Genomic DNA, 26,218 nt, shown 5'->3' on the forward strand with positions numbered 1-26,218 from the left:
CCTGCCCTCTTAGCTCTCAGCCTGAAACACTAAAATGCTGGCAAGTGTCACAAGGGGAAAAGAAGCCTTAGGGTCCCAACTGCCTCCATGTTCTCAAATATGGGTGTTCAGCTTTGGTAATTGTTCTCAGTGGGAGGTTTGGGCCTCAATAAGACACTTCGCCTTTATTAGGGATGAAAATCTTATATACTATTAACTCAGATAATTTATATGACCTTATGTAGATAGAAGCTACAAGTTTTTAAATTAAGGTATAAATTTCTTACACGCTAATGAGACATTTCTATTTCTGTCCAGTTCTTAAACCCAGTTTGCATCATGGAGCCATATGCTATTAAACAGAAATACTATATGACCCCCAAAAGAGTAAAATTTTCAAAAAGAACTTTTTGGAAGGAACAGTTTCTACAAAGTTAAATGCTGTTTTGCTGTTATTTTGTTTCACAAAGGAATAAGATGTGACTGCTTTAGACAGGTTGAATTTGAAGTGATGATTATCTGTATCTAAAATCTGTGTTGGAGATAGAGGCTTGGGAGTTAATAGCATAATACCAAGGGACTGAATAAGACCACCCTTGAGGAATAATTTTCTATTAAGAGATAGAATATGAATATAAATAACCATAAATCAAAAATTAGGTATTAAATATAAGGTCTAATACCAAGTATTAGAAACTTATATGAAGAAGAAAGTTGCAGACTAGAGGATAAACAATTTAAAAAGGACATGTCAGAAAAGGACTCAGAAAGGAACTGAACGAATCTTGAAGCGGGACAGCAGTGAGGAAAAGGGAATGGCATGTTCAAAAGACAAACGACAGCATGACAGCATGGTGCATCCAAAGAATTACTGAGAGTTGAGGACCTTCTGGACTATGCTAAGAAAGCCAGGCTATAGCCTCCAAACAATTCTGTAAAAGGGAGTAATACTGTGAGATTTTTTTGTCTTCTCTCCCTTATTCTTTGTTTTTATTTTTTTGAAGGCAGATGACTCAGGCAACAATGAAGAAAAAATATGAACTTGAAGGCAAGTGTGATGACTTGTCCCAGAGAGGTCATGGTATGAGCTAAGACATGGCATTGAGGCTGGAGAAAAGACACATTTAACTGATTGTTATGATGTACATACATAACAAGTACTCAAAATAGGTTATTTTTCCCCTTTGTTACAAATATAAACATTTTGTCCTCAAGATTTAAGATTTCAATGGCAAATGTTTCTCAGGTATTAACTATGCATATGAAAATCAGTGAAAAAGTAAAATAACTATTCATAAGCTATGACTGATTAAAACTAACATGTATCATCATCAAATATGAATGAATTCAGTATAATCTTGATAAAACACTCAATCACATTTAACAAAGACAAATACAAGCCCAACACTGTTAGGGACTGAATTGTGTCATACCTCCCAACCCTACACATTTATATGCTGAAACCTTAACCCCTAATGTGGCTATATTTGGAGACAAGGCCTTTAAAGAGCTAATTCATGTTAAATAAGGTCATAAGGGTAGGGCCTTGATCCAACTGACTGATGTCGTTATAAGATGAGAAAGAGACACCCAGGATGTGCATGAGCAGAGAAAAGGCCATGTGAGGACATAAGAAGGCACCATCTGCAAGCCCAGGAAAGAGGCTGCAGGAGAATCCAAACCGGCCAGCACCTTGATCACGGGCTTCCAGACTCCAGAGCTGTGAGATAATAAATTTCAGCAATTTAAGCCACCCAGTCCATAGTATTTTGTTATGGCAGCCACAGTAAACTAATACAAATATCAAACAGGATTTTTCAGAAATCCAAAATAACAGGAAGTTTATACTTCCATTCCCCAAGTTTATAAATTACGTTCCACATGCAGACCTAAGGCCACAGCAGATAGATAAAACTGTCAATAGATGCATAAATTATAATTGTTGAAATTGAACAATATCGTTACTCAAGTACTAAATGACACTGCATTTTTTTGGCTGCACTCACAGCATGTGAAAGTTCTCAGGCTAGGGATTGAACCCATGCTGCAGTTGCAACCTGCACCACAACAGTGGCAACACCTAGATCCTTAACCCACTGTGCCACAGGGGAACTTCCTAAAATGGCATTGCATTTTAAAGAGTGATATGAATGAAAAATTAAGAGAATATGTGACATAAGCATGCTATTGCATAAAAGACAACCTGTACTAGAATGTATTGATAAGATACTTGGTTTGATGAGCTGTAATGGCACAGAAATAATTCTGAAATACAGCTATGTATTTATCAGCATGTCAGTACAAACATAGAGGAACAAGAAACTACAAATAAGGAATTAGTTTGAATTCACAAAGTATGAAATCAAAAAATATGGTACCAGGTAACTAAATGAAGTATGGGAGTAACCAAACAATTCAGAGAATATATATTCAGTTGTTTTAGAAGGCATCATGGTGATTCAAAAGCACCATTAGAAAAATATGAACAAGGAGTTCCCATCTTGGCACAGTGGAAATGAATCCGACTAGGAACCATGAGGTTGCAGGTTCAATCCCTGGCCTTGCTCAGTGGGTTAAGGATCCGGCAGTGCCATGACCTGTGGTATAGGTCACAGATGTGCCTCGGATCTGGCATTGCTGTGGCTCTGGCATAGGCTAGCAGCAATAGCTCTGATTAGCCTGGGAACCTCCATATGCCGCGGATTCGGCCCTAAAAAGACAAAAGACAAAACAAAACAAAACCCAAAAAAACCTCACCAGTATAGTAAGATACCTAAACACAACCAATAATTTTCTTGAGAGTTATTTTACATACAACAACTATTTTTGAAGCCCATCTTTCTAACATCTAAATAAGACATTAAATAAGCATGTATTTAAGGTCTGAGTGATTCTGTTTTCAAGTCTGAATCCCCCAGTTCAGATCCTTGCATTAATTAGCATATCCACAAATGAAACTTTTAATTCCTCACTATTATTTTAAAAGCCTCTAGCAGGATTTGCTAGAATGCATATTGAGAAAGTACAAATGAGCAGACACATGATAAAAACTCCTAACCTTTAGCCTATTGGGTTTTATTAGGCCTTTAACATACTATAGCATATATCTGCATAGCTATCTGCTATTGAAATAATGGAATTATATGCTACCCGTAATTTCATTTTACCTGTAGCAGTTTGCCCCATACATGCAAGATGTCCTCTTGAGCTTGTTTTCTTCAGAACCCTGTGGAATTGACCTGGTTGCCTCTGCATGCAAAGTTTCAGGATTGGAAGGATGAGAGCTGGACTCAGGATGAGACCTTTGAGATTCATCCAGGGAGGATGTGCCTTGGGCACTTGAACAGCTCTCAGCACAGCTCCTCACCTTGTCGACTTTATTTGGTGTTCCCTTAGCAGTGATTTTTTGTTCAGAAACCTCACCAAGTTCCTCTATTGGGGTTTCACTTCTCTGTGTATTAGTTTTCACTTTATTCACCTCTGTATTGTGTAATGTGTTTGTAAAACGTGATTGTGGCATTTCCTATAAGACAAATCAGAAAAATAAAAAGTAAAGTATGTTTCAAAAGAAATATGTAAATTTAAGCATAAAAGTGTGAAACTACAACATTCATGCAATATGTATATTTAAAATTTTTTATCCTTTTTTTTTTTTTGCTTTTTAGAGCTGTACCCGTGGTATATGGAGGTTCCCAGGCTAGGGGTCTAATCAGAGCTACAGCTGCTGGCCTGCACCACAGCCACAGCAACTCCAGATCCGAGCCGCACCTGCCACCTACACCACAGCTCAGAGCAACACCAGATCCTTAACCCACTAAGCAAGGCCAGGGATGGAACCTGCAACCTCATGGTTCCTAGTCAGATTTGTTTCCATTGCATCATGACAGGAACTCCTGATTCATATTTTAAAGTTATTAAAACACCATTTTCTATGTCTCTAGTTTATTAACTTTGAAATAATCTACAAGTATTAGAAAAGGAGTTCACAGTTACATGAAATCTTTATAATTGTGTCAAACATCAGTGAAAAGTAATCACAAAACTATAAATTTGCTTTCATTTAACTATAACCTTTGCCCCCAAAACCTTAAATGTCTCTTAAATTACCTGTTCAACAATATGTCAAATTCTTATCATGCAGTTTTCTTATAATTTCCTATAAGTTACTTTAACATTTTATTTCTACCCTCTAAATATAATCATGATTTTTTCTTATAGCTGAATGATGAAATTGCTCCTCCCTCACAAAAAATTTGCATGAAGTCTATGTTATGACTAACTTAGAAAATAAATGTGATTCCTCTGAAGTAATATGAATAACAGTTTCAGTTTAACCAATTAAAGATATTTTGAGTCAAGTAAATATTTTCACTAGCAAGACAGAACCTTTTTAATGTGTACTTACCACAAGTACAAAGAGTAAGCCTGGTCTTACCCTATTAAAAATGACCTCTTAATTACTTATATTTGATGTGGAGTGGAAACTGCTCAGATAAACCCCAGTCATTTTGGTAACCATTTCCAGGATGTGATGACAACATAATTGATAGACGTGAACATTTACCCCTATGTATAACTATGAACTCATGTATTCTGGCTGTCTTCTGGAAAGAGCTGGTTTTAGTATTATTTAATATCCAACAGTTCAAATTTCTTAAGAAGATACTATCAGCATGACTTCTTTTAGACTAATAACTTAGGCGTTTTGACAGTTTTTTTAAGAAATAGTATGCAACTTTTTTGTTGTTGTTGCTATTTCTTGGGCCGCTCCCGCGGCATATGGAGGTTCCCAGGCTAGGGGTTGAATCGGAGCTGTAGCCACCGGCCTACACCAGAGCCACAGCAACGCGGGATCCAAGCCGCGTCTGCAACCTACACCACAGCTCACAGCAACGCCGGATCCTTAACCCACTGAGCAAGGCCAGGGACCGAACCTGCAACCTCATGGTTCCTAGTCGGATTCGCCAACCACTGCGCCACGACGGGAACTCCAGAAATAGTATGCAACTTTAAAATGTTATCAAAACTGATTTAAAACATTGTGAAAAGAACCTAGGTCTAATCATGGTTCTTGTACAGTATTGATAAGCTATGGGAAAAGCAATCAGCTGGCTGCCTCTTGGTGCTGGCTCTCAGCTGGTGGCATTTACGCCCCATCCCTCTTTCCTCCCAAGCCACTCAGTTACACCCCAATCTCATCTCCCTCTGCTACAGGACCAACACATGCCAGGAACTGCAACCGTAGGGCGGAGCCATCCTGACACACTTCCCTACTGGCAGTCCCCCACTGGGTTAACTCTTAACCTATTTTCTTCTTCCCTCTTCAGCAGTAATGGGGTAGCTAAGCTAATCTCTGGCTAATTAAACAGGTCCCATAAAATGTCAGTCCCCTGTTCCTGTTGGCATCTCAAAATGCCATTATATGTGTGTGTGTGTGTGTGTGTGTGTGTGTGTGTATATATTTTTTTTTTTTTTGCTTTTTTAGGGCCACATCTGAGGCATATGAAAATTCCCAGGCTAGGGGTCTAATTGGAGCTGCAGCTGCCAGCTTATGCCACAGCCACAGCAACACAGAATCGGAGCCTTGTCTGCAAGCTACACCACAGCTCACAGCTACACCAGATCCTTAACCCACTGAGCAAGGCCAGGGATCGAACCTGCATCCTCATGGATACTAGTTGGGATCATTACTGCTGAGCCACAAGAGGAAATCCACCACAATAAATTCTCTTAGAGTGCATCTCTTCTTGATTTTAGAAAAGGAGAAAATAACTTCTTCCCATCAATGCAGCACTCTTCCAAATCTTAAAACCTTCTTGTCTCTCAGTTCTCTTTGTATAAAGCCTGGGGATAGGTCAGCAAATACTTCTCACGCCTTTAAAGAAGCACCTAGAGAAGGGTATGGCTCTCACTGCTGGGAGCTCCTTTCAAACATGAGATGCTTAAACTTAGTGCTTCTGTCTCCAACATTGGGCCTCAGCAACAGTTTGGGGACAACAGGGTAAAATATCACACTCGATGTCCTCTCACATTTATTATAGGGGGGAAAAAGGATACAACTAGGGAAATGGTTAAATAAAGTAAAACACATTCTTACCATAAACACTATGTGGAGGTTGAAAAGGATGATGTAGACCTATATATATCTAAGGATTTTTATAAAGACCTTATTTAAAAAAAATTTCTTTTTTGTCTTTTCAGGGCCGCACCTGAGGTATATGGAGGTTCCCAGGCTAGGGGTCGAATCCAAGCTGCAGCTGCCAGCCTACACCAGAGCCACAGCAACGTCAGATCCAAGCCACATCGGTGACCTATACCACAGCTCACTTAACTTACTGAGCGAGGCCAGGGATCAAACTCTGCATCCTCATGTATACTAGTCAGATTCATTTCCACTGAGCCATGACAGGAACTCCTCTAAGAATTTTTTAAATTATACCATATATATACTATGATTCTATCTAACTTAAAAAAAAAAAATCCCCTATATATCCACATGAGTATTTACTTGTGTAAATCCAAGTGAAAAGATTCAGAAGGATGCAAACCAAAATGTCAGTAGGGAAATGGAATTGAAGGATGAGGCAAATCAAGAATTTCACTTTTTACTTCACACGTGTCTGAATATTCCAACTTTTGTACAATAAGCATCTACTATATTACCCCCTTAAAAAATGAAAAGCAAACCAAAGAAATGAAATAAAAGATATAAAATGTAAAGCATCTTATTTCAACTCCCTCTACTTTCTTGAAATGTTAAGAATTTATTTTTTTAATATCTTCAACAAGGAATACGTTTATCATGTTAATTTAATCCAAAAGAGAGAGGAGGAATAAAGTCACAGATATCAATACCACGGATCAGGGGTTCTCAAATACATTTTAAGAGGCATAAAAGCTGGAATTCATAATGTTCTTTATGGAACTCCATGAAATATTGATATTCAGTAGGCCCTTGGCACTCAAGAATTTAATATTCGTGGTTTCAATTATTTATAAACGGCCCAAAAAATCCATTACATGCAGTAATTTGTAAGTTTGCTGAGACATAAATTCGTACTGTACCAGTTACAAAGCTCATGAGCCAGAGCGAGTCACTGAACCAGCAAACGAGGGAAGAGGAAAGACGGAAGGTGCTCTGTACTTGAAAGAAGCAGGGGGAAGGCAGAGAGCTCCATATTTTATGGCACTCACATTGCTTACGTCCTAGATTAGATGAAAATGTGAAGGATGATGTGTGAGAGGCTAGAGATTCATGACAGAAGAGGCCAGATCCCCAACACTGTAAAAATACATGCTAGAGACCTCAAGAATCGAGAAGCCTGGAGCTGGTGGAAGGTTACCTTGGTGTTTGTAGGTGGCTAGAACATACTATGAAGGCTACTAAAATAGCCTGGTAACTTGTCCAACAAGTCCTCCCCATTCCTCAACCATCTGAAGTTTGAATACACTGCAGGGGACACAATAACTAATGTCCCCCTAATACAAGTTCAATGAAGTAAGTTGTTGTTCTTTCCAAGCTGCCCTTGAAAATAAATTGCCTTAAAAGTTCTGCATCGTCAGATGTGGCTCAATCCTGCATTGCTGTGGCTGTGGCGTAAGCCAGCAGCTGTAGTTCTGATTAGACCCCTAGCCTGGGAACTTCCGCATGCTGCAGGTGCGGCCCTAAAGAAAAAATTAAAAAAAACAAAAAAATACATAAATAAAAGTTCTGCATCAATCCCATTAGTACTCACGTGCGAAGAACTAAAAATTCCTAAACTCCAGCCCCAACCTCACTTTTGAGCTTTGAACTCATGTATTCAATCTCTAGTTAAGACAGTTCAATATCCTATGCATTTCAAACTCAAAATGTCAAAACTGAAATCCTCCTTGTGTAGTCTGTATTACAGTTTTGGCCAACATGGTTTATCCATTCATCCTAGCCGGAACCTTGGAAGCTTATCTTTCATTTCTTCTTTCCTTCACTTTCACCAGACTTAAGCACCAAGTCCTGCAGTTTGTTTCTTAAACATTTCTCTAATCCAATGCCTTTATGGCATCATTGTCACTGCCCTGGGTCGGATTCTCTTCATTTCTCTACAGTGTCAATGCCCTTATCCTCCTGTTTTTGTTTTTAATCTTATTCTCTTCCAATCTCTCTGAAGAGCTGACAGGATTATCTCTGTGGCTGAAAACATTTCAAGGTCCTCTTTTTTTTTTTTTTTTTTTTTCCTGGCTACACCTCCAGGCTAGGGGTCTATTCAGAGCAGCAACTTCATGCCTAGCCACAGCAATGCTGGATCCAAGCAGCATCTGTGACCTCCACCACAGCTTGAGGCAATGCCAGATCCCTAACCCAAAGAGGTAGGCAGGTATCAAACCCTCATCCTCACAGACACTATGTTAGGTTCTTAACCTGCTGAGCCACAACAGGAACTCCTCAAGGTCCTCCTGCTTCACTCACATACCACAGTGCCACTCAACTCCACACCAAAAAATTCTTAAGAACAATGGTTTCCAGTATACTATTTGTACCCCTTTGCTCTCATACTGCTGTCCCATCCACCTGGGATGGATTCCTGCACCTACCAGCTCCTGCATCTGGTTCATGCCCAATATTCTTAAGATTTGGCTCAGATCATGCCTTTTAGGAATGCTTCCCTAGGAACTGGCTTAGGCAGTCCTCCTCAAGGCTCCCAGAAAAGTCAATGTGTTGTCATTTATTTTAGGATTTGAATCATGTCTCCCGCAAAATTATTTGCTCCTTATCAGCTATGTCCTATTCATCTTCATTCATTTAATTCCTGATTCTAACACACTGCCTTGCCTATAACAAAAAGACTGATTAGTTTAATGATTATTGGAATCATCTTTAGAGTGAAAAAAAATCAGATTTTGATCATAGTAATTAGCTTTACTATTTCCTAACCTTTGACCTTGAACAAGGTGATTCAAAATCTCAGAGACTCTCAGGTCTCCTGATCTGTAAACCAGGGATATTATCAAGCAACTTTCTAGGATTTTCTAAAAATTAAATGAAGTAAGTCTATCTTAGTATTGGGTCTAGCCCATTAAAAAGAGCTCAATAAATGACTGTGGATGTTTACTCAGCTGTTATTGTTAAGAGCATTATTAATGCCACATCACTACTATTTGTTTAAGGAATGCTTGCTGAACAAATGAATGATTGAACCAATGAAGTCATGTTTCTGTGGGACTGATTAAGAGACATGCTGTAAGTGGTACAACCCAAATGGCCAATCAGGAGCAAAGGATATAGGATTCTTTGATGCAATAAACCAATGTTAAGATGCTTAAGGGGATACAGTCTTACTCAATAAGAGCTTTGTTCTTCACCTCTCCTGTGATTTTGGTTAGCCAAGCCAAGACAAATGAAGACACTCTCAAAATAGCACCTCCCTCCCAGCCTTAAGGGATAAATAACCTATTTTTGGTAATGTGCATTTCTAAAGAAATGGACCAACTTGACCAAAGGCAATATAGAATGTCAATGAGAAACTTCTGAAATCCCCAAATTTAATTTTCTTAAAACCAAGTTGATTACAATAGCTCAAAAATTTCTAGAACTGAAGGGAATAACTATCTTGATTGATATTTTGAGGCTTCCCAATGTTACAAGAAGTCTAAAATTGCCTCTCCGCAAATTAAGATTTTAAGACTGACTGAGGCAGGAGTTCCCTCTGTGATGCAATGGGATCAGCAGTGTCTTGGGAGTGCTGGGACAAAGGTTTGATCCCTGGCCCAGCACAGTGGGTTAAGGATCCAGCTTAGATAGGATCCCTGGCCTGGGGGATTCCATTTGCCTGTGAGGGGGGGGGGAGCAAAAAAAGACTGACTGAGGCAAATGATTAAGCAAACAAACAAACAAAGGCTCCTGAAGCTTCAGGCTCTTCTTCCTTACCTTCTTTGTCCTGGGCTCCACCTTTGGTGTCATCTTGTCTCACACCCTCTCCCTCAGCTCCTGTGGTCAGACTCCACCTCCAGCATAATCGCCCTCCTTCCCGTCTCTATTGCCTACACCTCCTCTGTACCCTCAGTGTTCCCATACTAATTTTCTTGCCAAACGTCCCCTTTTCTCTGAAACTCTCCCTACTCCCTTTTCTTCTGAAATTGCCAGAACCTGTCCCATCTGGCCCTTTAAAATTCAGCCTCCTCAGAATCCAGAGGCTACACTCTAATATCTTTATTTCTTCTTTTTTTTCCCAGCCATGATGTGAATGTATTGATATGGGATCTCAGTTCTCAGTTCCCGGACCAGGGATTGAACCAAAGAACTCCCAACCCTTAATTTCTTATATTGCCTGGATTTTTTTTTTTTTTTGGTTTTTTAGGGCTGCACCAGTGTCATATGGAGGTTCCCAGGCTATGGGTCTAATCGGAGCTGTAGCCGCTGGCCTATATCACAGCCACAGAAACTCCAGATCTGAGCCACATCTGTGCCCAACACCACAGCTCATGGCAACACCAGATCCTTGACCCACTGAGCGAGGCCAGGGGTCGAACCTGCATCTTCATGGATGCTAGTCAGATTCGTTTTTGCTGAGCCACATCAGGAACTCCCTTATGTTCCCTGGATTAAAGCTCAACTATAAGCCATAGTCAAAAATGTTCTCAAAGTAACTGAAGATCCTCACAGATTTGCTGAGGAATTTAATACAGTCATTCAAGCTTATCAACCTGGTTTCTCTGATTTATATCACCTAGTTCACATATTATCAGTGAAGACCAGGCCCAGCATTGGATAAAAACTGCTAACTGGGAAAATCTAGAAAGATCTCTAGAATTACAATGTGGAGACCGGCCCCCTAACTTACTATATAATCACATTTAAGCAATCATGAGGCGACTTCATCAGGTAATTGCTATAGTTTTTCCAAAGCCTGCGGACTGGAACAAAATTCAGGCTTGCACACAAAAATCTGATGATCTTGTTCATGCCTAGTACAGTCAACTTCAGACTATTTTAGAAGAAAAATATGGTCTTCTTTCCAATGTTGATTCCACCTGGATGTCTGTTCGCTCTGTTTATTAACGGGCTGAACTGGGTCCTTTCCCTTCTAGTAAAAAGGACCAGGATGGAATGGGAAACCATGTCTAGTCCTGATTTAGTTGATCCCGCAAATTCACTACACTCAGTCTCTAGGCACATCACCCGAAAGGAAGACTACTAAAATTCTTAATCTGTAAAATCTAGCAACTGAAGGCTCCTAAACAAAGCCAAAACCCTCCTAGTTTCTGCTATCACAAAGATCAGGACATTGGGAAGAGACTGTCATAAACATAAGTACTTTAGATGCCTTAAGCCCTCTAACCAGGCTTTCCAACATCTCCCCAATTCTCAACGACAGGGCTCTGAGAAACTACAGGGGCTCTTCCCAATCCACTCTCACAATCAACCTGAAGAAACATTTTTCCAATTGGAGATGAATCTCTTCCAGTCCTAAATGATACCAGAGCCACATTCTCAGGGCTCAACCCCACTACTATAAAGCAGCCCCTAAAAAAGTTCAAATAGTGGGATTTGTAATGAGCCTCAAGAGGTTCCCATCTCTGACTCTATTCCCTTTTCTTTAGGCTTTTTGAGAGCTGCACATCCTTTTCTCTTTAGTTTCTCTGCCCCATTCATTTATTAGGGACTAATATTCATTTATTAGGCTGAGACTTCTCAGAGATGCATCATTCTGGAATTTCTTTCTCCCAAGAGTCTAGAATTTGGTGGCAGTCATTAAAATAACCAACCAAATGAATTAAATGACCCTTTGACATTTTTTATTTATTTTTTCCCTGACAGTACTAGACCTGATTCTAGAAACACTGATCATTTGTTCACAGTGAATCAGCTACTGCCCTCCTTATGAACGAAATCTCAAACTGATATGGGCAAAATTTACAGCGTACTTCCCATCAAGATTCAAACAGGTCCCTCAAAACCATTTTCCCACAAGTAATCAATATTTTATAAGTAAGGAAGCCCTTAAAGGCATAAAGTTCATAACAGAAGATGACAAGGCTCAAGGTCTCATTATCCCTTACACCAGCCTGCTGAGAAAACCCAAGGGCTGGGGTGGAGGTTTGTCCAGGATCTCAGAGCAAGTAAACAACACTGTTATCCTTTGACACCTTGTTGTTCTAACCCTCCATACATTACTGGCATCCATTCCAACTGGAAGCAAATTCTTTACTGTTACTGATTTCTGCAGTTCATTCTCTGGTATTCCAGTTGACGAGGCTGGCCAATACCTTTTTGCCCGCACTTGGGAAGGAAAACAATTCACCTGGACAGTAATGTGTTAGGGTTTTGCTGAGTCCCTCTTACTTCTCAGAAATCCTGAAGGCTGTCTGGATTATATTTAAGTTCCCTAGAGGTTCTACTTTGTTGTAATATGTGGATGACTCACTTCTTTGCTCTCCTTCTCAGGCCTCCTCACAGGAAGACAAAATCTACTTGCTAAAGCTTTTAGCCTTAAAGGGACATAAGATCACCAAAGAAAAACTGCAGTTTGCCCAAACCTAGGTTCAGGTTTTTTTGTTTGTTTTGGTCTTTTTAGGGCTGCACCTGAGGTATATGGAAGTTCCCAGGCTAGGGGGTGAGTCAGAGCTACAGCTGCCAGCTTTCACCACAGCCACAGGAACTCGGGATGTGAGCCTCGTCTGCAACCTACACCACAGCTCACAGCAATGCCGGATCCCTGACCCACTGAGCGAGGTCATGGATTGAACCCATATCCTCACGGATACTAGTCGGATTCGTTTTCACTGCACCACTATGGGAACTCCTAGGTTCAATTATTTAGGGCATCTGATATCAAAATAATAGATCCAGATACACTCCCGATGTCCTAAATTTTCCCAAATCCAATACTAAGTGCCAACTACCAACTTTTCTCAGGCTAGTTGCTTATCGCCAAAACTGAATTCCAAATTTCTTTCTCATACCCAAACCTCTCTGTATGCTTTACATAAACAATAATAACCATGACCCAATCTTATGGGAAGAACAAAACAGCATAGCCTTTAAGTTCTTAAAGTTGAATTTGAGGAACCCACCTGCCCTTGAGAATTGCATTTATCAGATTTCTTTTTTCCTTTTTGTATATGAAAACAAACAGAATGCCCTTAGGGTACTCACCCAAAACCAGGGGAACCACTGTCAACCCTCAGTGTATTATGGCCAGCTATTGGACCCTGTGACACAGCAATACCCCATTTGCCTTAAAGCCATTATGGCTAGTGGTCAAGGCTACCCAGAAAATCGTGGGATCCCTTTTAACCATTTTTGTATCCCATGCAGTAGAAGCCCTCCTGAATTCTCAACACACTCAGTATTTCTCAGCCAGCTGCCTCACTGTCCTTTTGTTGGGCTCCTCACCTAACTCTTTTATAATAACCTTAACCCCCCTATTCTTCTGTTCTCTGTCACCAAAGAAGTCCCTCCTGCCTGCTTAACTCTAAATGATCACTTACTGACAGGAAATGCCTCTTGGTAATACTGACTTCTCATTGATTCATTGACAAGTTCTTATTTAAAAGGTGACAATGGCAGGAGTTCCCACTGTGGCATAGTGGGTTAAGGATCCATTATTGTTTCTGCACCAGCTCAGGTTGCTACTAAGGCATGGGCTTGATTCCAGGCAGGCCTCGCACAGTGGGTTAAGGATCTGGTGTTGCTACAGCTATGGCACAGGTCACAGCTGTGGTGTAGATTCAGACCCTGGCTTGGGAACTTCCATTAGCCAGGGGTGTGGCCCCAAAAATAAATAAATAAAAGGTGATTATGGTAAATATTGTGTGGGGTATACTACTGCGAATCCTTTTGATTGTTGAGGCAGCATCTTTACCTATGGCTACTCTGGCCTAACAGGCTGAATTACACAATCTCACATGAGCTTGTGCTTTAGCCAAGGATGAAACTGCCAATATTTATACTGATGGTACATGTGTTTCCAGAGAAGCTTGTGATTTTGGAATACTGTGGAAGCAATGTGGTTCCTTACTTTCAGTGGAAATAAAATTTTAAATAGCCCTTATGTCCAGGAATTACTACAGGCAACACTTTTATCTGCCCGCTTTAGCTATTATTAATATTCTAGGGCACTCTAAACTTGACTCTCTGGAAGCTAAGGGAAATCACTTTGCTGACATTTCTGTAGGAAATGCTGCCCTGAAAGTGGCCATGAGCATACTGTTGGACCCAAGGGACATTTCCCCAAATGGTAACTTAGAAAAACTGGCTAGAGAAGCCCAACGACTGGCCTCAGAAAAAGAAAAACAAGATTGGAAATTCAAAAATTGATTTGATAAAAAGAGAAAGCTCTGGTTTAGACTAACTAACAACCCAGTCCTATTAAAATCCCCACTCTTTACCACTGTACATACATTAAATCATTGGTCTACTAACAAAATGACAGCAGTCATGAATCATCATAGATGGGGAAACACTAAAAAGGCCACCAAAAGTATCTACCTCACTTGTCCCACTTGTCTGAAATACAACCCAAGGTCTGAAAAATGGATTTCATACAACTTGCTCTGGCTCATAGATATAAATATGTTTTAGTAATGGTCTGTGTGTGTTCACATACAGACTCCCCTTGCAGACAGGCCACTACTTCTTCTGGGCTTAATGTCCTTCTAGAAAATTGTTTAGAAAAATGTCCTATCTGGAAGAACTCCTTTCAAACTGCATGGTAATTATCATTTTACTGATTAGGCACTTCAATAAATTTGTGCTATCTGGCCAGTTTTATGACACTTTCACTGTGCTTACCACCCTCAACCCTCTAGTTTAGTTAAATGTACTAAGAGCATTATTATGACTCAACTGGCAAAAATTCCAAAGATCATCCTAATACAGTGGCTAAAGGTATTACCATCAGTCCCTCTAAATCTCAGATCCACCCCTTTTGGAACTCATAAGCTCTCACACTTTAAAGTAGTGACAGAAAGCGCAATGCACTTGGCTTTTTTTTTTTTTTTTTACTTACAACTAGTAAAAGGAGAGATACTCCAACACTGCAAACACCTAAGTGCTTCTATTAAAAATAACCAGGTTTTAGTAGAGCAATCTTTTCACAGTGCACCCTTGGGAGATGATGACCTTAAACATTATACCTGGCAACCTGGATATTTCATCTATTGGAAAAAAAATACCTCCTTCAACCTCTCTGGAAACACCCCAAATCAGATACTGCTAATCAACCCCTGTGCTGCCAAACTCCATGGAATAGACTCTTGGATTCACATGACACACCTAAAAAATGAACAAAACCCTGACTGAACCTGCACATCATCTGATGACCTGGAAGTGAAGATTTCCCAGAACTGAAATAGATGGCATCCGATGATACAACCTTCCCAAGATATCCAGGCCAGGCCTGTTGGAAACTTGTCTGCCAAACCTTTGATGATGACACTTCAGACATTCTCCAATCTCTATGATCTTGATAACAAATAGACTTTAAATTAAACGTGCCTGAAAGTTCTTCCTCCTTCCCCTCCTTGATACATGAATGTGACCTCAATAGGTTTCCAATCTGTGTACTTTCTCTCTCATGTGAGACAACAATCAGCAAAGGACCCTCCTGGGCATTAAAGGACAAAAGCCACTGAAATCAGAAAATCTGACTTTTGATCAACAATGCTTTCAGAGAAAGATCCTGATCAAAAGGGGGACATGTAAAAAATTAATAAACAGAAACTTCAATTATATAGAGCTGGGACACCAGAAGGCAGAGCTCCCATGCCCTATGATGACAGCAGAGCACAACAGGAAGAAAGACTCCTCTTCTTTCCTGGCAAGGACCCAGCCAATGAAATAACATGGACTCTGTTCACTATAGCCCTCCCAAACTTTTTTTCCTCTATAAAAGCATTCTCCTTCGCTTGCTGTACAGGAAATTGCACATGGCTCACTCATGGTTGCAGATCCCAAACTGCAATTCTCTGATGACCCCAAATAAACTGGGTTTTCAAAATAAGGGTACCAAATTATGACCAGAGTCAAATGGTCTCCACGTTTTTCCAGATTGGAAAATTTCTACATTAATAGAAATTTGTTTCATACAATGCAGGTGCTGTATTAAAGATTAGTTTCAGCAACCGGGGGGGGGGGGGGGGGGGCGGGTAGAGGGGAATCTGGACTTGTTTTTATCCTGATAAATTCAATAATAAAAAGCAGTTTTTGTTTTTCCTTAATGTATAATACAGTATATGATTATTTCTAACTAGAATACTTGATGATGAAAATAAACAAATTATGAATTTTTTAAAAATCACCTTGGAGGAAATGACAGACTCTTCCCGATCAGCATCTTTACATTTTTTTCCTGTGTCTTGCTCTGCTGATATACTTTCTGAACTTCCTGATGAAATTAATCGTTTTCTTCCTTGCTGTTTTACGTTTACTTGGGTCTTATCTTTGCAGATTTCTTCTTTTCCACTTTCCCAGATTAAATTATTATCTTAAATACACACAACACACAAACACCAAGAAAAGGAAGAAAATTATCTCCTGTATCTTCGAATGTCAATAATCCATGCACCGCTCCCCCCGCAAAAAAAGAAAAGAAGGAAGGAAAGAAAAAAGAAAAGGATAAAAGAACAAATAAAATTAAAGTTCTACTTATATTAAGGCCAATCTGAAAATACATATTTGCAAATCTCAGAAAGTATTAAGCGCACGCTGGCCAAGAGTTCCAGCCCTGGAGTCACCCAGGCCAAGATGGTAATATGGGCAGGCTACATCCTTTAACTGTTTTAGCTCACCTCTCTGAGTTTTGGTTTCATCATCTAGAAAAAGGGAATTATAATAAAATCTCATGGAGTTATTAGAAGAAGAAAATGAGGTAAGATGTATAAACTATATATCTTAACTCATATATGTTAGCTATTTTTTAAATTTTAGCACTGAATTTCTCTAACAGAAAATGTAACACATTGCTATCAAATGACTTATATGAATACTTAATAAGCCCCTAACATCCACAGTGTGGAATACAACTTAAGTTACCTTAAATACAGATTAAGAACCCAAAATAACTGAAGAGAACTACCTCTACAAATGTTAATGATAAAGAGAATAAGTCTCAATAACAAGGGACATTGCATTACACATAACACTTATCTTCAAGGTTCAATACAGTGGGGAAACATCAGTATCACATTTTGTTAACAAATTCCTAAACTGTCTAATCAGAAAAGAAAAAAGATCTACTTATTTTAAGAGGAAAATCATCATGGTTAGTCATCTTCCTCCTCTACTTCATGAGGGCAACGACTTTCTGTGCCTTGTTCACTGTTCCCCACTTATCTCTCTAGTATCTAGACCTATGCTTAACACAAAACTGGTACTCAATGAATATATTTGAGTAAATGAACTGTGAGCACCAACAGAAATTGTCCAAAGATCCCTAAAGCGACTGGGTACAGCTATGCAAGGCAATCTGTAGTCAGTAATCTAATGTTCTAAAGCAAGGATTATCAAACTTCTTCTGAAAAACACCAGAGGATAAATATTTTAAGTACTGTTGGCCATATAATATTTGTCACAACTACTCAACTCTGCCTTTGTAGTATGAAAGCAGCCACAAACAATACATACATGCATGAGCGAGGCTATGTTCCAATAAAACTTTCTTTACAGAAATAGGCAGGGGCTGAATTTGGCTCATGGGCTATCTGCTCAGAGTTGTTGTAAAGGATATTCAAATGGCCTGAAATAACACACCTCCACTAAGTTCAGAAAAGAAATACTGTCTATATTATTAAACAGAAAAATCACTGAACCAATTATAAAAATAATGTATGTCTCAAGGGAAACTTATGAATAAACTGACAACTATACTGGGACACAATTATTTAAATCTAAATTAGGAAACATTTAATATTATTTTAGAAACTGTCATAAATACTACTAAATAGAACTGACTATACAAAGTAAATGACCAAATGATACAACAGTTATAATTAGTCAAATAATGGGAAATATAATCAGCTATGATACTGTTTACTATGCTAAGGACTAAAAAACTGTAAGTAAGACACAGCTTCTTCCCAAATGGCAGTTTACTACATTCCAGGTGTCACCCATGTATATAAAATTCTAAAATTAAATACACATATTTAAAATATTCAATTCTTTAAAACTCCAAATGACCTACCAAAAACATTCCTTTTAGAAACCAGAGCTCATTTCTTTTTGCATAGGAAGAAGCTAATTTGATGTTATTAAAAAGCTCTCCACAAAGTATATATACAACAAATAAGTAAATCGGCTCATAACAATCTTTATATCTGTCATAGAAAATATTTTTCCAAATCCAAGATAGGTACAGTTAAATGACAGAAATACAAAAGAAATGAGCTATTAGAACAAATCCATTTATTTTAAACCATTACTAATTGCATTTAATTTATGAGTTGTTATACTAATACTATGTGAATGCTAGCTCAACTATACACATGTCATTAAAATAACATCCATCAAATTTTTATCCTCTAAAGAAACCACTCCTACTAATTATACTAACAATTTGATGTGTATCCTTCTCAACTTTTTCCTAAGTTTAAGCAAGTATATCTACAAATACATAAATACATACAGGGCTAAAAATACACATGCTATTATTTCTGTGGGATAAATGCCTAAAATTAGAATTTCTCGACGAAAATGTGCTGTATACTTATTTTTAAGAGATACTGGCAAGGGAGTTCCCGTCATGGCGCAGTGGTTAACGAATCCGACTAGGAACCATGAGGTTGTAGGTTCGGTCCTTGCCCTTGCTCAGTGGGTTAAGGACCTGGCGTTGCCGTGAGCTGTGGTGTAGGTTGCAGATGCGGCTCGGATCCCGCGTTGCTGTGGCTCTGGCGTAGGCCGGTGGCCACAGCTCCGATTCGACCCCTAGCCTGTGAACCTCCATATGCCCAAAGAAATATCAAAAAGACAAAAAAAAAAAAAAAAAAGAGAGAGAGATACTGGCAAGGAACTTTAAAAGGCTATACCAACTCATACTTCCACCAACCATGTTTCATGACACTCATTTCTGTAAGTACTAGATATGATCAATTGCTGAAATTTTGATGAGTTTGATGAACAAAATCTGATAAGTTTTAATTTACATTTTCCTATCTGATAGTAGTCACATATTTATTGGCTATTTGTATTTATTCTTCTGCAGTGTATCATATACAATGCCCAAAATTTTTACTTTTTTTGTATTACTAAGTAGGTACTCATTAAAACTTTCTCTTTTATAACTGCAACAGAAAAAAATCTCCCTCGATACTGCTTGTCATTCTACTATTTGCTTCTGACCTTGTCTAAAGTGTCTTTTGCATTTTTTTTTCCTCTTTAATCTAAATAGATGGGCCACAGAGTTCCTTTGTGGCACTGTGGGTTATGGATCTGGCATTGTCACTGTAGCTGCTCAGGTCACTGTTGTGATGTGGGTTTGATCCCTGGCCCAGAAACTTTCACATCCCGCTGGCACAGCCAAAAGAAAAAAAAATTGTTTTGTTAAATTTTCCCTTACGGTTCTTGGCTCTCCATCACTTTTAAAAAATCTCCCAGGGAGTTCCCGCCATGGCTTAGCAGAAATGAATCTGACTAGTATCCATGAGGATGCAGGTTCCATCCCTGGCCTTGATCAGTGGGTTAAGGATCCAGCATTGCCATGAGCTGTGGTGTAGGTTGCAGGCAAGGCTCCGATCCCCCGTGGCTGTGGCTGTGGCTGTGGCGAAAGGCTGGCAGCTACAGCTCCAATTGGACCCCAAGCCGTGAACCTCAAGGCACAGGTGCAGCCCTAAAAAAGACCAAAAAAAAAATTTTTTTTTCTTTTTTGAGAAAAAATAAAGTCTCCTAGGAGTAATAAAAATGTTTTGAATATTTTTTTCAAATGCCTTAATAGTTTCAATTTTTATATTGTATACTATTTCAACAGCAGTTTATTTATGAATATGGTGTGAACAGTGCTCTATTATTATTTTCTTCCAAATGGGAAGCTAATTTTCCCATCATCATATTTAATAATAAAATATGCATCCTTTACCCCATCAGTTTGGTTTTTTGTTTTGTTTTTTTAATGGCTGCACCCATGGCACATAAATTTCCTGGACCAGGTTCAGGGATCAAATCTGAGCCACTGCTGCAACCTATGACATAGCTGCAGCAACTCCAGATCATTTTAACCCATTGCACCTGACCAGGGCTCAAATCCATGCTACCACAAAGACAGACACCAGATCCTTAAAACCTGTGCCACAATGGGAACTCCTTTTCCCCATCAATTTTAACTGATAATTTTATATATATTAAACATATGTTATTCTAATCTGTTTTAGAGTGTTTCATTCTTTCTTATTGGCCTAACTTACATATTCCTATACCAGAACTATCAACTACTGAAAAAGTAGGCACCAGGACAGATTGTGATAAAGAAAAGTTCTATAAAGAAATGAGTATTTGTGTTATTCAAACTATCCTTGAGCATATATAGAAAATCTCCTAATTCACAACAGTGACATAGTTCTAATACCAAAATCTGACATGGATGGCACACACAGAAAAAAATACTAATCACAGTATAGATACAAATGCCCTAAACTAAATATTAGCAAATCTAAAAGAGCATAAAAATAGTAAGCCATCACAATAAAATTAACTTACCATAAGAACACAGACATTGTGCACATGAGGAAACTTACAAACATCATTAATTACATTAACACATGAAAGTGCAGGACTGTTTCTCTACCAAAATTTTTTTCAAAGAATTCAAAAGTTATTCCTGAATCAGTCACCCTAAATATGAGAAGAGTATCAAAACCAAATACCAATCATATTAAATGCTGAAATACTAACAGAACTCCTGTTAAAATCAGGAATAAGATACAGATGCTAATTTTATCTATTTCCATTTAAAATTTATGGGATATAACTTAAGAAATAAGAAATGTTTTCAAAAGCTGTAGCTAGATCAGAAGAGCCAAAATTATCATAATTCTATAGATATGATTATACAGCTAGAAAATCTAAGAGGCTAAAAAACAGAATTAATTAAATCATTTAGCAAGATGGCTAAAAATATACAGAATAATTAGCACTATAAGTAAACTCTGAACTATAATCAACTTGAACAATGTCAGTAAAATATTTATAATCTATATCGAGTTGTCATACAGAAAATCGTCAGAGCACAAAATAACATATAAACCAAACGCTCTGAGGACTACCTACCACTTTTGTCTTTACCAGTATGTGCCACTCTCCACACTCCATGTTGAGTTAGAAGACGGGAGAAAAGAGAACTACAGGGTAGTGTGATACCAGTGAAAATACAAATGCTCCTTTTTCAATCTAGCAAAAAGTGTTATAGCCTAAGAGGTATGACATGTCTGGGACCTAGAAGGCTAAGGGAACTAAGGGGGAAAAAAAAAAAAGGAAGCAAAGAGAGGGGAGGCCTTTACCCAAATATATTCACTTATCAATCACTATGGGACATGGAAAAACTTTTACGCCAGACCTGAGAAATTCGTGACAAAATTCAAGGACTAGTACCTGGGGACCCAGAAACGTAAACTAGAACCATACTGGTTGAAAACAAAAAGGATAGCCTGATCACAGCGAATATGCACATACATATAAGAATTAAACCAAAAGTTAAACTGAAAAAAATCCAGGACAGAATGCAAGGGCCTATTAATAAAATAAAAAACAAAAACAAAACAAAACCCCCAGAACACAGAGAGGGTAAATTTAGGTGGCTATATAGAGATATGATTCAGGGCATGGGCTTTAGAGTCACACAGAGCTAGGTCTCAATCACAGCTCTGGCACTTATTACGACCCTAGATAAGTCATTTAACATCGATTAACATTATTATTTGTCCTGTACTTAATGACAGAGAAGGTTCTAAAATATCAAGATGGTTTCAGATAGTCAAATAAAGATCAATGAACATAATATAGTACTAAGACTGCAAAAGACATAACAAAAGTATCTTACATCTAAATGAGCTTAAAATGCATCCTAGAAACTGATTTTTAAAAATCACTAACATTGGTCTATTGAACTGGATGATATATTACTTAAACAAAACAGTAACAATAACAATAAAAACTACATAGCAGAAAAAGTCAAATTTATTCCAACCTTTAATTAACTGGATTCAAGTTACTAAACTGTCCTTTATTCCTAAATCATCTGTCTTTAAAAAAGTTAAGTAGCCTAACTTCGCTCTTACGAGTATTCCCTCAAAGTCTGCATGTGTAAGATATGACTGAATACAAAGACTTTTTATCTTATTTTGAAGCTTTAACATTTTAAGCACATTGTATACTATATAACATTCCTGTCCAAATCAAAGTCAAATTACTCTCATTTGTATTTTCAAGGTGAAATGCCAAAAAAGGGCTTCTTATTTTATATGGTAATTCTGTCGAGTGAAAGTTAATGGCCGTATTTATAATTTGAAGCAAATACATTCTGGACTATTAGAAGTAATGTAATAGTGGTAGTACAGAAGCGGTTACAGTACAAACTCTGAAAGAAAAGAAAAGAACTTGTTTGCAAGGAGGCAGTTCACACTGGTCCAATTTTTGGTCAAAAGTTTTTCTTTCCATATTAGAGAAAATGTTCTACTGAAGGAAAGCGGCTGCTCTCTCTCCAATCCACCTCCATTCCCCACTCCCTTCCTGCAAATCGAGGAGTACCATACTTCATGAGAAATGTTACTGACACAAATATGTTACACGTGTAATGATAGAGGGTGGGGGATTGAAAACCACTGTCCTAGAATAAAACTCTTACCAGGAAATCCTACATTTAGATAGGAAGATTCTCCAGATTAAATCACATCTCCCTCAACACATAACATATAATCTATTTTTCCCAAAAGATCACTCTGTTCCTACCATAATCCAAATTAGCATCAAATAAGGAAAATTCTGTATACAACATATTTGATTAAAAACTTTAGACGACTTCTATGACCACTATGCTGAACAGGAGAAGCTGTAAGAGTCATAATATTCAACTAAAATATATACTCAACAGTGCTATTAATATATAAAAGACAACGTTTAAGGTAAAATGGCAGAATAGCCTGATTGAATTCATCATCCCAAACAGAACCATTTTAAATTTACAAAAACAACTATTTGAAGGCACTGGAGACCAACCAAAAAGGTAGACATGAAGAGTCTGACCTTGAAAAACTAACTGCAGTGACTGGGGCTTGTCAATTTGTGGCTTTTTTCTAGCCAAAGATTTGGGTCAGTTTTACACGTAGGTTTTGGTACTTGACCCTCTGAGGCTTTCTTCCTTCTGGGATTTTGTCCTGAACTTTCTACCTGCTCAGTGAGCCTCAGACTCTGTCCTCTGACCAGTTAAGCCAGTGAGGCTATAATTTTCTGTCACTTTTGAATTGGCTTAACCAGTTAAGCCAGTGAGGCTATAATTTTCTGTCACTTGTGAATTGGCTTAACCAGTTAAGCCAGTGAGGCTATAATTTTCTGTCACTTGTGAATTGGCTTAACTGGTCAGAGGACAGAGTCTGAGGCTCACTGAGCAGCAGAAAGTTCAGGACAAAGTCCCAGAAGGAAGAAAGCCTCAGAGGGTCAAGTACCAAAACCTATGTGTAAAACTGACCCAAATCCTTGGCTGGTTGGTAAACTACATGCTCACAGGGGGAAACCCCAGGAACTAGGGGAAAAGCAGCAGCTAGAAGCTGAAAGAACTATGCAGAGACAGCAACTGCTATCTACACAGAGAAAACAGAGTTTAAGGTCTGAATTAAATGCCCATTAAGAAAAGAGGAGAAGTTCCCTTCATGGCTCAGTAGTAACGAACCCAACTAGTATCCATGAAGATGCGGGTTTGATCCCTGACTTCGCTCAGTGGGTCTGGGATCTGGTGTTGCCACGAGTTGTGGTGTAGGCACAGATGTGGCTCAGATCCCACTTTGCTGTGGCTGTGGTGTAGGCCGACAGCTGCAGCCCCCATCAACCCCTAGCCTGGGACCTTGCATATGCCACAGGTATGGCCCTAGAAAGCAAAAAAAAAAAAAAAAAAAAAAGAGGAAAATTTCCTTTCAGGCCAAGTTAATTACCTATTAGAATAAAAAAATATTTGTTCAGAGGAAGATAAAATCAAAGTCTTTATCATTTATAACATCCAATATCCAATAAACAGGAAAATGTGACCCACATAAAGGAAAACAAGCAGCTGTTAAGACATTAAACCCTGAGATGACTAAAAAGTTGCAAATAAAATGCTGACTAAATAATACAATGTAGTAAATATTTTAATATTCTTGAATCAATGGAAATACCGAACAGAAGACATAAATCCTTGTGGTATCTGCCATGACAGTGAGCTATGCTAGGAAACAGGTCTCATCTTCTTTGAATCCTTCAGCACATAACACTGCATGGCAGTACTTTTTTATTTGATTAATTTTAAATGCTCTTTATGTGATTATCTTTTATCGTAGGCATAACACTAATAGGTTTGAAAACCTTTATTAATAAGTCCAGCACTAAGATTAATAGCACTTGTTAAATCAAAAGCAATTAGCAGAATGGTTTTTGATAAATAGCATAAAATAATGGCTTATGTTTTAAATTCAACTTCATGAACACATCTTAAAAAAAATGTTAGGCTAAGTTATACATTTACACAACCACCATTCTACCTCCACGTATTCAGAAAAACCTCCAAATTCTGCTTAATATTTCCTTGAAACAAACCTACCTCCACTGATAACTGCTACTGAAAGGTTTTGATCACTTAGATTTTCTGTTAACATCCATGCCGGAAGGATTCTTTTCCTCTGGGCAGGGTTTGGCTGTTGCTTACTGAAGTCTCTACTTTCACCTAGGAAAGACTAAAATGGCACCTACATATTAATTAGTAAAAATAATCCTGCATCCTTAATGAAACTGTAAAATTACTTACTTTGCAGAAAACCACCATTTAAAAAAAAAAAAAATCCATCTGCGACTGTGGACTGAGTCAAATTTCTCAAAGAAAGAAATTCAATATCTCTATTAGTTGAAGTGTTTTGGTCTAGTATGATATTCTCCAGAGCTTAACTTTATTTATTTATTTTTTAATTTTGCTTTTTAGGGCCATACCCATGGCATATGAAGTTCCCAGGCTAGGGGTTGAATTGGAGCTACAGCTGCCAGCCTACACCACAACCACGACAATGCAGGATCCGAGCCAAGTCTGCAACCTACACCACAACTCACGCCAACACAGGATCCTTAACTCGCTGAGCCAGGCCAGGGATTGAACCTGTGTCCTCATGGATACTAGTCGGATTCGTTAACCACTGAGCCACAACAGGAACTCCCTCAAGAGCTTAACTTTAAAACAGCAAAACCCGATCAATGCTAGCAATATTGTCACGATATGTCTAACTCAGTTGTCTTTTCTCTCCTCACAGTAACTTAAGGAACATGTTGTAAATGGATGATTTCTAAATTTCTTACCACACTATTCATAGTGGTTTGGGTCTTTACTATTTCTATGCCTCTTTCCAGCTGTGGGGCTGGCTGCAGTATCTCATCAGGCAAATCAACTGAGGAAGATTTTGGTGTTTCATTCAATTCATCTTCATCAAGCATCTGACTGTTCCTATAAAATAAAAGTGAAATTCATTAATCATTCAAATTTAAAACACCTCTATTGCCTATCATGCCATTATGTGATTCTCCCAAGTACATCTAACTAATGAGTTATGTTCATCTTCTCAGAGTTATTAGCAAGACAAAAAAGCAGATTATAGCATACCAGAATAAAATATATAGACAAGAATATGTTGTCTTCTGCTCACTGTTATCACCATAAAATACATTAATCTTTCCAAATCACGGGCCTAGAAATCACAGCTATTTATAAGATGGTCAGTAGCCATCTCTTCAAGGCTCAAGAGCCTTCTATTTATTTAGTATTTATACAGAGAGTCCATAAAAGTTAAGACTGCCATCAAATATCCAAGGAGAAAATACAGACTGCAAGAATGTCAGGTAAGCTAGTTAGGCTCTTGAAGAAAAAAAAAGTAAAATCCTGAGGTCAAGTTCACACAAGGCTGATACTGGGGCTCTAGCTGGAACTTGTGAAATCTTCCCAAACCTGTACGTAGTCCAACTGAAAGCTAAGCGTTCTGATACAGGAGCATCCTCATTGTCACATGCAGAACATATGTGCAGAAACTATTATTCCTACTTGCTACA

The 26,218-nt window shown here is 38.4% G+C and overlaps 1 protein-coding gene across 4 annotated transcripts in view; it reads right to left on the minus strand.

The window, feature by feature from the left end:
- The window catches only part of APLF (aprataxin and PNKP like factor), a 79,001-nt gene that overhangs the window by 29,046 nt on the left and 23,737 nt on the right, over window positions 1-26,218 (minus strand). For all 4 annotated transcript variants that reach the window (XR_007135107.1, XM_047781893.1, XM_047781895.1 and 1 more), the window contains exons 4-7: window positions 25,475-25,619; window positions 24,732-24,864; window positions 16,258-16,442; window positions 3,147-3,502 (exon numbers count right to left, since the gene is read on the minus strand). Coding sequence is in view for 3 of the 4 variants with exons in the window: in XM_047781893.1 (XP_047637849.1) it covers window positions 3,147-3,502; window positions 16,258-16,442; window positions 24,732-24,864; window positions 25,475-25,619 (819 nt within the window). In the remaining variant the exon portion in view is untranslated. The remainder of the gene's footprint in view (window positions 1-3,146; window positions 3,503-16,257; window positions 16,443-24,731; window positions 24,865-25,474; window positions 25,620-26,218) is intronic.

The sequence above is a fragment of the Phacochoerus africanus genome, chromosome 5, assembly GCF_016906955.1.
Source record: "Phacochoerus africanus isolate WHEZ1 chromosome 5, ROS_Pafr_v1, whole genome shotgun sequence".
Taxonomy (NCBI): Eukaryota; Metazoa; Chordata; class Mammalia; order Artiodactyla; family Suidae; genus Phacochoerus; species Phacochoerus africanus.